The 13,421-nt window shown below is 40.2% G+C and overlaps 1 protein-coding gene across 3 annotated transcripts in view; it reads left to right on the plus strand.

Annotated features, from left to right (window-relative positions):
* The first annotated feature begins 145 nt into the window (after positions 1–145).
* Positions 146–13,421, plus strand: part of snx19b (sorting nexin 19b) — a 100,969-nt gene continuing 87,693 nt past the window's right edge. For 2 of the 3 annotated variants that reach the window (XM_061279982.1, XM_061279984.1), the window contains exons 1-10: positions 146–273; positions 923–1,158; positions 3,875–4,069; positions 4,456–5,652; positions 6,980–7,178; positions 7,269–7,369; positions 7,474–7,593; positions 10,143–10,267; positions 11,706–11,799; positions 11,889–12,042. In XM_061279982.1, the coding sequence (XP_061135966.1) occupies positions 955–1,158; positions 3,875–4,069; positions 4,456–5,652; positions 6,980–7,178; positions 7,269–7,369; positions 7,474–7,593; positions 10,143–10,267; positions 11,706–11,799; positions 11,889–12,042 (2,389 nt within the window). In that variant the 5' untranslated portion in view covers positions 146–273; positions 923–954. The remainder of the gene's footprint in view (positions 274–922; positions 1,159–3,874; positions 4,070–4,455; positions 5,653–6,979; positions 7,179–7,268; positions 7,370–7,473; positions 7,594–10,142; positions 10,268–11,705; positions 11,800–11,888; positions 12,043–13,421) is intronic. The other variant, XM_061279983.1, reaches the window with a different exon arrangement.

Here is a 13,421-nt window from a genome sequence, read left to right on the forward strand (position 1 = left end):
TGGTTATCCAGGATACAGTACAATAAAAACCGTGTTTGCCATACATAAATGGTCGTACATTATTGTATGTAATGTAATGTAATGTAATGTGACGTAACGTAACGTAACGTAACGTAACGTAATGAACATATATTTTTAGTGGGCGGTTCATCCGGCAATGACGTCACGCTACAGGAAGTACACAGCTCACAAGAGGGGTCTTGTTCATTGAGTGATTGAAACAATTTGGATGTTACTGTTGTTCTGTTTTAAGTATACTAAGCATGCTGTAAGGTAAGCAATATCTATGTCGTTCTGACCAATTAAATGAAGGAACCACGTTATCGTTAGTTTATTTTTCGACCCCTGACAATTATTTCGTCATTTTGTTTCTTCGCCAGTGTTAACGTGAAAGGATATAACATTTAGATACATAACGGTTTTCAAATCTAACGTATAGCATCACAAGTGTAGATAAACGCGTCGCATATTTGCCCTGCGACACTACTACAATTGCAACGACTAGTTACATGTTAATATCAAAACGTTAACAATAAGAATAACACAATCCTCGTCTGTGTTCATGTGCGATTGAGTCTCATTTAAGCAACGAATAAGCTTAAATAGGCAATCGCTCTGCTAACTGTGGCATTCGATGTTCAAAACCGATTGATTATGGAATGGCTATTACCATGCTAGTAATGCCGTGGAACTCAGAAGGATGGATGGGGGAGTGTATGTTCATGTGGTCTTCAAAAACTTTGTATGAAAAATGGACTTGGAGTTGACAAAAAAGTGACACCAGGAGATGTGAATTTATTCTCCTAGTATTTTGACTTTTAAAGTATATCTGTTTTTCTCACACAATATAAGATGGTAGAATGTTTTGTTTTTCAGTGTGTGACCAATACCCATCTCATAGTGTCTCCCTCTTGTTTTTTAGGTCTGATGCATGATTGACAAGCATTCCTCAGTATGGCAGAGGTGCTGGGACAGAGGTGTTTATTGGGCCTTGGCGTACTGTTGGCTTGGCTTGTTCTTTTCCATCTGCTTGTTAACATCTGGCTGCTGTGCGTGTTCACCAGCCTGCTTGTGGTACTTGGGGGCTGGCTGGGCTCACAAGCCATCCTGGAATCCAACAGCGTGATTCACTTGGAGAGGTTTTTCACTCTGGAACAGGTAAAAATAATCACTTAAATACTCCAAGTAAGTAAGTGTTATACATTTGATTTGTTTTGAAAGTGACCTCAGCAATATATCCCATTGGCCCTCTTCTCTGATGAATCCCAATGCAAGTTTGGGATATATTTTAGTTGCATCCTCTGGACTCTGGATTGCTGACTTTCTGGAAGGACGTTATATGCGAGTGAAAGTCAACGACGCATACTCAGCGCCTGTGCTTATGTCTAGTGGAGTGCCACAAGGATCGGTCCTTGGACCCGAACTCTTCAAACTCTACGTCAACGATCTCCCGCAAGAACTGAACATTCAGTGTTTACTGTACGCGGATGATTTGAAACTTTGGGCTGAAGTTACTAGCGTCGAGGATGCTGACCGTTTCCAAGACGTGTTAGATAGGCTCCATTGTTGGACGGAAAAATGGCTGCTTCCAATAAACCATGCCAAATGTTCAGTGCTCTCCATGGGAACTCAGAATCCACTCAGGGCGTACCATATTGGAGGATATCTCCTTAAAAACACCACAAGTGAGAAGGACCTTGGTGTCATAGTGTCGTCAGACCTAAAGACTAGTCTTGACACCACGAAGAAGGTCACCGCTGCCACCAGGATGTTTGGATCCATCCGACGGTCGTTTGCCCGTATGACTCCTGCGATTTTCAGACCCCTGTTTATTTCTCACGTGCGTCCCATTCTTGAGTACGGACTGCCTGCAGTATTCCCATTGACCAAGTACGAAACCGATATGCTGGAGCGTGTTCAACGTCGCGGTACGAAAACAGTCGCAAAACTTCACCAGCTTTCCTACGAAGATCGACTGGAACAGTTGAATCTCTTCTCTCTGGCCTACCGTCGTCACCGAGGAGATTTGATATATACCCGGCGCATTCTCCGAGGCGAACTTGGTGAAGACCTGAGGGAGTATTTCATCTTAAATAATGATACTTCGACACGTGGTCACAGTTTGAAGCTATACAAACCGAGGAGGTTACGCATCCATGGCGACGCTACTCTCTCTACCCGTGTAGTTAATAGCTGGAACCGCCTACCCGAATCATGTATCACAGCCCAGTCAGAGGAAAGTTTCAAGAGAAGTATTGACGCAGTGTTTACAGACTGAATGGTGAAACTGCCGACCGCGGTATCGGTACCGACTTTTTCCGACATTTCAACCGCGGCTTGGTAGCATCCCTTCAACGTCCGGGAAGTGAAGGAGCTGACAAGGGACTCTTCCCTCTGCTTTCTACCTTTCAATGAATCAATGAAAAAAAATGAAAGTTAATAAAAAGCAAAACTGACAGCAAGTTTACATTACAAGCAGGGTTATACATTAAAAGGACAGTGTATAGAATGTTTGATTCTGTACTGTTCATTTGTTTTAAAAACCCACAATTAAAATCAATAATATGCAAAAAAATGTTATATCACATCAATGTACTTTTTTTTTTTAAATATCATTGTAGATCCAATAATTGCTAATTATATTACAAGCACAGGAGGCTGACATGTTTTGCTGGCATCTCTCTGATGCCCAAAGGAGACAAATCACTCAATTTGCTAGATCAATGATTACAGCATGTGTTGCAATGCACTTCATCAGTTGAGGGAATACCAGAAGACGTATGTGATGACATTTTGCTTTCACTTCTTCTAAAGACATTGGTGGTAGGCTTGTGAAGTGTGCTCTCTGATGCACTGTCAGGCACACACTTTGAATTTAGGTTGTTGCATTCTGTTTGTTCACCACTAGATAGCATTAAAATATTCTGGTCAGGTAACCCCGGGTCAGTTGACAGGTCACAGGCCCCCTAAAATTCAACTTGCTTGAGTGGGCCAGTACAAATTTCATGAATAAATATGATGGAAGCAACAAGTTATTTTTGTCAATATTTAATATTCAATTCAGTTATGAAGGCATCAAACCTTCTGGAATGTGGCCAAAATATTCAGTTTGCTTTATGAGACCAATGAGACATTTTCCTCCTACATTCATTAGGGGGGGGGGGGGCATTTTTACAGCGTTTTTGTGATTTTATACTCAGGCTTGGTTGTTTTCGTGAGATACTGTAAGGATTCTTTCATGCCACTCAATCGTCCAAACACATTTGAATGTGAAGGAAGATTGTTGCTGGATGCGCTCAATGTTGTTGCTGTTCTCCTGGTATCCTCCCTGAACAGTTTTCTTCTTGTTTTTTTTCCCCCATCAGTTTTAGAAAGGCAACGAAGTTTGGCGATGCCACTGGTGCCCCTATTTTCTCTACTTGATGGCTGTCTTCATTGTGTTCTATGTACAATTTAATATCTTGAAAATTGTTTTGTATCTTTCACCAGACTGATGGCTTTGAAAAATTACACAGCTCTTGTGCTGTGGAAGTTTTTTGCGGATCATGGCTGCCAATGACAAAAATGAAAAAAATAAATGATACTAGGGCATCTGATCTTTATTTGGGGTTAATCATAGGCAGTTTGAATGGTGCCATATTTGTGCTGACTAATGTGTTGATGTAATCAATCAGTTTTGAACATAGCCAGTAGCTCAGTTTAACAAAATTGTTTTTGAAATGGGGTACATCTAGTTTTTTTTTTTAATTTTTTTTTTTTTTTATAAATCTTGTGTTTTTTTTGTTTTTTTTTAATATATCACACAAACCTGTTTTGACACTTAAGGCCTTATATACTACACCTCCAATTTCTCTCACTTGTTGCTCATTTTCAGATTCTTTCCACTGAGGAGGATGAGCATCTCTTGGACCAAGAAATCCACCATTCAGTGAGGAAGATTATCAGGGACTTTGTTTCTTCTTGGTACAAGACTGTTTCCTCTGAGAGTGGCTTTGAAAAGGAGGTTCAAGAGGCTATGATTTCTATGGGCATGGAGCTGAAGATCCGTGCAAAGCAATTAGACAGAAAGGTACTATCGGTATTTTGTGAGACAGTCACTATAGCTGGGTAATGGATATACTTGGCTTATATGCAAAAATGTTATACATATTGTGCAAACGTAATAAGAGTGTGCATTTCTACCATTTAATTTCACGCCTGTAACTCACCATAGTTCTGTCAAATGTAATCTAATACCCAAATACAGAATGCATTGAATTCTGTGGCAATAATATTGATGGCTATGAAACAGAAATGCACCATTTGTTTAATTTAGACTGTAAATTATTGTCTGTACTTAACAATTATTTTGTAACTAACACCCAGGTGGAAACTAGCTGGTTGATAAATGGGATTGAAGATTTATGGCTAGATCAATAGGCCATTCTCATTTATTGGTATTTTGTGTTGCTGCAGAGACTGAGCCAGAGGATCTTGGGAATGTTTGGCTGCCATCTGCAGGATTACCTTCGAGCCAAGGAGCTAGTTGCCCAGCGGCAGGGGTCTCCAACTACAAAAGTGAATAGTGAGAGGGAAAAGTTGTGGCAGGCCTATTCCAGGGTTACCACACCTCATTGTGTTATGACCAGCGAGACAGTGGAAGTCAATTACACAAGAACTCTGGTGGACTTATTGCTGCATGTTTTAGTACCCCCGCCTCACTTGGAAACAGGCACAGGACGATTTGTTGTTGGAGAACTCATCACCTGCAATGTCCTGCTCCCTCTTTTTGATAAAATGTCTGACCCCGACTGGTTGAATCTTTTCATGATAGACATATTTGGCAGTTCTAATAAATCAAGGGAGATGATTAAAGAAGAGACACAGGATTTGTCAGTACCGCTTCCCTGTGCCGAATTAGAGCTCACTTTACCACAAGAGACTACTAACGCCCAGCAAAGTAATGCTGATGTCCCTCCTCCAAAAGCTCAAACAGAAAGGGAACATTCTGTAGACATGATCTTGCCTGAACTCTCTATGCACGATGGGACGGATTCAGAGGAGGTCTATTGTCAACAGAACAATATTGAAGATACAAGTCAGACCTTAAGAAATTCTTTGAGAGGAATCAACTCGAATTCCTTTTATGAAGAAAATGATTCCGACTTGGAATCTCCATTAGGCAACTACAAACTGAGTTCCATCGACTCCTTGGTCATGACAGAAGAGGATGCTTTCTGTGACCAAACTAAGGAATGTGGAATTGAAAGCAACAATGGTCAAGACTCGGAGGGTCTTTGTTCCAATCAATTAGATGTTTTCTGCCCAATAGTCTTGTTGAATTCAGACACATCAGAGCACTCAAATTGCTCATTGGAAAGAATGAAAAATCGCTCAGTCAGCAGCCTTCAGAACTTGGAAAGTGAAGGTAGCTTCTCTTCAGAAAGCCAAGCAAAGGAGCTTCCTCTGGGTGTTGAACCAATGAGGAACACCAATGAACCAACTGTCATAAGCCCATTACATGGTTCGTCCCCCTTGCCTTCATTCAGTTTTGAGCCTCTAAGCAGCCCCGATGGACCGATAATTATCCAAAACCTTCGTATTACTGGCACAATCACAGCTAAGGAACACCGTGGGACTGGCTCACACCCGTACACACTTTACACCATCAAGGTAAGAACGGCATTTAAAACAGCAGCAGCAGCAACAACAAGTTGTCAGTTTTCAGACGTGACGAAATACAGTCATTCATTATGGTTCAATTGCAACAAACTTTTTTAGAGCAAACATGTTGAGGAAAAAAACCCAAGTCAAATTACCGGTAACTGCCAAATATTTACAAAGACTTATACATGATAGGAACAGATTGCCCTCCAGTGCAAATGTATTCTGCACTTACTGTATAACCTACATAGAGTTCCCAAAAGTACAAGGACAGAGACATTGCCAAAGTAATGAAGGCTGAATTCTGTCAGCCAGTCAAAAAGACACACAAGTTAAAACAAAAACAAAAAAAAAGTCAAATTGCCGGTAACTGCCAAATATTTACAAAGACCGATAGGAACAGATTGCCCTCCAGTGTAGGTGTCGTCAGGACTTACTGTATAACCTACATGGAGGTCCTACAACTACAAGGTGTGACCAGAGACATTGGCAAAGTAATGAAGGCTGAATCCTGTCAGCCAGTCAAAATGACGCACACGTTAAAACATCAAGCCTGAAACACCTGAAGCTAACCCAATGCACATATTTCACATCAGAAAAAAATTCATGGCGTACCACATAGCAAAACAATTCAGAGAAAGTGAATAGGCGCGTGTGTGTGTGTGTGTATATGTATATATGTTCTAGCTCTCTATCTCTCTATCTCTCTCTCTATCTCTCTCTCTGTCTCTGTCTCTCTGTCTCTCTCTCTGTCTCTCTCTCTGTCTCTCTCTCTGTCTCTCTCTCTCTCTGTCTCTGTCTCTCTCTCTGTCTCTCTCTCTGTCTCTCTGTCTCTCTGTCTCTGTCTCTCTGTCTCTCTGTCTCTCTGTCTCTGTCTCTGTCTCTCTCTCTCTCTGTCTCTGTCTCTGTCTCTCTGTCTCTCTGTCTCTGTCTCTCTGTCTCTCTGTCTCTCTGTCTCTGTCTCTGTCTCTCTGTCTCTCTGTCTGTCTCTCTCTCTCTCTCTCTCTCTCTATATATATATTAAAACAATAACTGAAACTAATCAGGAATACACTTTACACATTGTTAATGTGGTAAATTCTAACTGCAAACGTCTGGTTTTTAATGCAATATCTACATACGTGTATAAAGGGTAATTTCCAGAAACCGTCCCTCCAGTGCTCCATTGTGTTTGCTAATTTGGTTAGAAGGGTAATGCATGATTAGGGAAACCCTTGAAAACCCTTGTGCAATTGTGTTAGTTTTCACAGAAAACAAGACTAAATTGTCTGGGTGACCCTTAACTATACAGTATATAGATTTATGTCAAGCTGTATTTTTTATTGATGTCTTTCAGTATGAGACAGCGATGTGTTGTGATAACCCAGAGCGTATCCAGTCATTCTCAGAGGATGGAGACACATTGCACTCAAGTTTTGAAAGTCCATCTTCCATTCACCCAGTGGCCTACCATATGGTCAACAGACGATACAGTGAATTTCTTAACCTACAAGCACGCGTGGAAGAGAGAACAGAACTAAAGAAACTCATCAAAGGTAGGTTTAGAAGATTATTCGATTTTGAATTAGGCCTTCTAATCAAAATGTACAGTATGTATATTATTTCCTATTTATACTGTTTTGAAGGTGTAAAAGGTCCAAAGAAAATATTTCCGGACATGCCCTTTGGAAACATGGACAGTGACAAAATAGAGGCCAGAAAAGGAATGCTGGAAACCTTTCTAAAGGTGTGTTAGTCATTTATATTTCATTAAATCGAGCCCAATGTAAGGCTTATTTGTTTTTCGTAAAAAAAAAACAACAACAACTACATGTTTTTGATTTCCCCCAGCATCTTTGTACTATTCCTGAAATAGCCAACAGTGAACAGATGCAGGAGTTTCTGGCACTTAATACCGATGCCCGGATTGCCTTCGTCAAGAAACCTTTTATAGTTTCCCGCATTGACAAGGTTTGTTTGCATTGGCCTTAACTGAAGAGTTGCTGTGCACACTATAAAAATGCATGCAGTACACACATTAAATTACACTCATTTAAAGATAATGTTCTTTAGTCTGGCTAGACCAGTGGTTCTTAACCGGGGGTATGCTTCCTAGGGGGTGCGAGGATACCCTGGGGGAAATTTAAAATTTTGGGGGGATAATGGTCGGGTAACCGAAAAAAGTGAAAAATTCTGGAAATCAAGAAGTCATCGTGTTAATTAGCATTAGGGATAATGCTAATTAAGCCTTATAGTTGTAAAGTAAAGCAATTATTATTATAATAATTATTTAGGGTTAGGGTTTGGGGTGCGAGAACTGGTTGGTGAATTGAATGGGGTGCGGACAAGGAAAAAGGTTAAGAACCACTGGGCTGGACAGTCCAGTACTTCTTTGTAGGGTAGTAATGCTAAGTACCGTAATTTTTGGACTATAAGCCGCACCAGCTAAAATTTGGGGATATTTCAGTTTTTTTCTCATATGAGCCGCACCGGACTATAAGCCGCACGTGCGCACGAGTTATTTATAAAGAAAGACAGTACACAGAAAGCCTTTTTAAAGTTTTAATAACATACTTTAACATGTCTTTCTAAACGCTGCCTGTGACGCAGCAGTAGTACCGCAGCAACACGGAAGTGTGCACGCAAGTTATTAACAAAGAAAGACTGTACACAGAAAGCCTTTTTGAAGTTTTAATAACATACCTTAACATTTCTTTCCGAACACTGCCTGTGACGCGGCAGTAATACCGCAGCAACACGGAAGTAACACAGCACTAATAGGGCTGGATTAAAAAAAACATACCGGTAAAAGTCACTGAGACGCAGCGGTAATACAGCAGTAACATGGTAGCACAGCCCTAACCCAGCTGGTTAAAAAAACATACCAGTTAAAGTAAATAAAAGAGCCAGTAAAAGACCCGTCTTCATCTTTCTCCTGTGCACTGAAACCATCAAAGTCTTCCTCCTCAGTGTCCGATTGGAATAGGGTTAGAGAACCTTCGCCACACACTTTCTCAGTCTCTCTTTCGCCGTCGCTTTTATGCATTTCTTCTAGCATTTTCTATGATGAGGGTCTGTTCATGCTAATTTTATTTTATTTATTATTAATTTTATTCACGCACGAAGCGCTAAGTTACATTACTACATTACTAAGTTACTGCTCCAGAGTAGATGTGACTGGGAAATAAAAAAAAGGATGACGCAACACGATGTCCTCAACAATGGGCCAAATCGACTGCCTTTAACTTAAAAGCTAAAGGCTTTTAAGTTAAGCAGCCTTTAACTTAAAAGCTGGATAATATGCATTTCTTTTGTCCCCCGTAATGACGGTTTGTGTATTAAATAGGGGTCTAACGATTCATCGATACACATCGATTAATCGATATAATGCTCTACGATTTATTGGCAGCGATGCTAAACGTAAACATCGATTTATATCGCCGTGTTTGACCTCGGACATTAGACGCGACTTTATTTTTAAATCCAGTTCATTATTGCTCGCTTCCTCTTTCCGGGAGCAGTGCGCGCGGCGTTGTTGTGTTGTGAGCAGAGCAGAGCAGACACGTGAAAGGGGAGTCGACAACTAGTACGCGGCTCCTGGGCTGGTGCTATGGCTAGTGTCCAAAAAGACGAGGAAATTTGCTCCCCTTTAGGCTTCAAGTCATTCGTTTGGAAGCACTTTGGATTCCAAAGAAAAGATGGCTCAACGGACAAGACACTTGCAGTTTGTAAATCCTGCCATGCGGCGATCAAATATTCAGGGAGCACAAATCTCGCCGCACATTTAAAGAAAAAACACGACATCAAAGTTCAGTGTTAAAATAAGCACTTTGTATACTACAATACTCTTGTAATTTCCTAAATAAAGAGTTTGCAGTACCTTGTTGATTTTGCGTATGAATTGTTATAAATCAGGATATTGTTCTATATTTTTTATTAAAAAAAAAAAAAATCGATCGTAGAGCACTATATCGCGATATATCGTGAATGAATCGCAGCAGGCTTTAAGATATCGGCAAATATCGTATCGTAGTTCTTTGTATCGATATGATATCGTATCGTGACAAAACCCGCGATTTACACCCCTAGTATTAAAGCGTCCTGTCAGTAATATCCGTCTTGATCTCGTTCTGTCTCTATGTGTGGATTATACGGCACTATTTGCCTGGCGGATGGACATGCGATCAACACACCACTTTTCTTTCCAGTGACCATGTCACATATCCCTCCGCCCAGCACAACAGCGGTCCACAGCCTTTTTACGAGTGTATAAAAGTGATCAGGTCATCACAAAAATAACGGAAAAAAATACATCGATAACCCACACCGAACTATTAAGCTGCAGGGTTCAAAATTTGAGAAAAAAGTTGCGGCTTATAGTCCGAAAGGTACGGTAGTTGCCTTATTTTGCCATTGAAATAATTATCATTAGGTTGACTTGTCGTAGATGCAATATTAGGAGCTTGATGAATGCACATGCTGCAATGATTGCTTGTTTGTAATATTGTGTGTCGATGTAGATTGTGGTGAATGCAATCGTGGACACTCTCAAGACAGCGTTTCCTCGTTCAGAGCCTCAGAGCCCAACTGACGAAAATGAAGGCGAGCTGGATGTGGGGAAACTTAATACTGATAAAAAGAGCAGGTATGTGATTTGAGAAAAAAAATCCCCAAATAGAAAATGCCTTCAACATAACAAATGTAAATGTTGAGATGTGCATTATAAGATTTGCAACCTTCCTTCTCTGTACAGCAGTGTTTCCCAACAACTGTGCCGCGGCACACTGGTGTGCCGTGAGAGATATTCAGCGCTGCCATGGGAAATTGTTCAATATTATTGTAAATAGGATCGCCAAACCACTGGTTAGTTACCGTAAGGCGTAGTCAGCCGCTTGCTAATCGCACATGCGTGGCCAATCGGAGGATCTCGAGATTTCATGTTGTGTCGGTCTGATTGAGCTGCATTGGCACATATGCATCCACTTTGTGGATGAAAGTCAAGCAATAACCCAAATGTTATTTTGCAATGACAAAATGCAGTTGCGGTTTTAATGGTAAGCGATAGTACCCCCCACTTCTGAAGGAATTTATGGCTTCCTTACCACTAGTGAGTTAGAGTATTGCTCTCAATCAATGAAAGACAAAGCCACAAACAGAAACGTGTCAGGGATTTGTCAATTGCTTGAAGCTAAATAAGTATTCAATCAGATCTACTATCCCCTCCCAAAGGTGAAGTCAAGCCCCAAATTTTCTGAACAATATGTTGTATGTTCACTCGACTAAACATGGCATTCTGATTAATATTACGTTTGTGGAATATGAGTTAAGTAGGCAAATTCACCTGTGTTTATCCACCTCAAGGGTCAGCCGTTTTGCCACTTGCTGTTGACTAAAAATGACATCATAGTTGCCAGAGCCGTGATTGGTTGTGACCTGAGCACGAGCATCTGTGATGTATTTTCAGTCGATAGCAAGTGGCAAAGCGGCTGACCCCTGAGATGGATAAAAAAAACTGATTTTAACAGTTTAATTTATATTCTACAATTAGTTCAACTAGTTATGCTGCACAGGACATATTACAAAGAAACTTTTGGGGATGACTTCTTTAACTCTTCAGACTCTCTTTTTATCTCTGTCTATTATCTCTGGTGTTGCTGTGATCTACAAGCATCATTTCTGTTATGCTCTACTGACATCATTTCACGTCTACCCATACCACCACCTGCACTTTCTCTTTGAAGTAGTCCAGTAGTTTTTTGCTGCTACATTTTTGTAGTTATAAGAGATTACTTTATAGGTCATCTAGAGTTCTGCTCCAAATGAACCCAAATGAAATTACGACACAAACCAGCACAAACGATGCACAAACAAACAGCTTGACGCAGGTACAGTTCACTCATGAATGTGAACTTGACTACACTAATATTTACGTTGCTTTTTCAACTCATGAAACACGCAGTTTGATAGTTACATATGACTTTGAATTATCATTAATACTTACATAACACACAGAATACAATTTTGTGTACCTGTCAACATAAACTATTATAAGATGAAAAGGGATTTTCTTTTCCTCTTTTTAGGTCACGGCTGAAATTTTCCAGCAAAAGCATCCCATTCATGAATGGCTCTGATATAAGAGCACCTGTCCTGTTTAGCCTGGAACAAACTCATACAGTAAGCCACAAATCATTTTGACTTTTCCACAGTGGCATTTTATTGTTTTGGTAATGTTTTTTTTTATTTTATTTGCTGTACACTCACAGGTGTTTAATGGGATGTCTTTGGAGGACCTGCAAAACTTTATCTGTAGAGAAGAGAATCTGTCTGCCACATCTTTGCCAAATTGCAGGGACAGTCCAATTGTCACACAATACAGACAGAACGACTGTACCATCAGAAAGCAAAGACAAGGACATGGTAAGGGCGCGGGGCTCCCATTGTAATGGCATTATTGTTGTTATCAACACTTTGGACAAGTTGACTATGCAAAAACTACACAAATCTAAAAATAATTACCGTATTTTCCAGAGTATAAGTTGCACCAGCCATAAAATGCTTAATAAAGAAGAAAAAGACATACATCGCACCGGAGTATAAGTTGCATTTTTGGGGGAAATTTGTTTGATGAAATCCAACACCAAGAACATATGTCATCTTGAAAGGCAATTTGAAATGAAAATAGAATACGCAACAACAGGCTGAATGGTACGGTATGATAACGTTACATAAACAAGGAATTGAGAATGTGCCTGACATAATATATTAAGAGTTATTCAAATAACCATAGCATAATTAACATGCTAACCAGTTTATCGAACCACCGTGTCACTCCAAATTATTAAATCCAACAAAATCTTCATCCTCTGTGTCACTTATAAACAACTCCCCTAACTCCGGAAGTAGAAGATGCAGTGCTTCCTCTTCTATGTGGTTTACGTCAGACTCATCATCAGTTTCAGTTCCAATTATTCCACAGGCCTAGAGCACCCTCATGCGGTGTAGTGTGAAAAGAACATGTGAAAAATATACCATAATTTTAGGACTATAAATTGCTCCGGAGTACAAGTCGCATCAGCCATACAATGCCCAAAAAAGTGAAAAAAAACATATATAAGTCGCATTTTGGGGGGAAATTTATTCGACAAAATCCAACACCAAAAACAGTCATGAACGAGCAACAACAGGCTTAACGATAGGTATGCTAATGTGACATAAACACAAACGAAGAGCAATAATTTCACACATAAGTCACTCCTGAGTATACGGCGCACCCCCACACCGCAATTTATAGTCCAGAAAATACGGTAGTTAATGGTATCGTTGTTATGGCTGGTAAATGTGAGTGCATGTAATTCCACCTGTGCCTCCCTAGTTAGTTTTAGTTTAATTAGCCAATTATGTAGGGCTGCTCAATTAATCGAAGTTTGATAATAATCATGATTTTGGCTCCAGACAATCTCTAAATTCATATAATCGAGGACAAATTATTTGGAGTTTTTGTTCTGAGACGTGCATGCGCAACTCAACTGATACGCCCGCCCCCTCGTGTGAGTGAAGAGTGGAGATCCTGGCCATGTTAACAGTCAGTGTTGTACCTGAATGCGTTCAATGAACTAAAGTTCACGAACTCGTTCATATTTTGAACCAACGTAAACTGAACGTATAGCACATTTTTGCTCCGTGGGCGTTCTTGTGAACGTGTTCATTTTGGGGCCATTGAATGGTTTTGAAGGGCAGTTTACTTTCATTCAAGGATGCCAGGTTTTCTCTTCTTAGACTTCAAAATAAAACCCCGC

This window comes from Syngnathus typhle, linkage group LG6, assembly GCF_033458585.1.
Source record: "Syngnathus typhle isolate RoL2023-S1 ecotype Sweden linkage group LG6, RoL_Styp_1.0, whole genome shotgun sequence".
Classification (NCBI taxonomy): Eukaryota; Metazoa; Chordata; class Actinopteri; order Syngnathiformes; family Syngnathidae; genus Syngnathus; species Syngnathus typhle.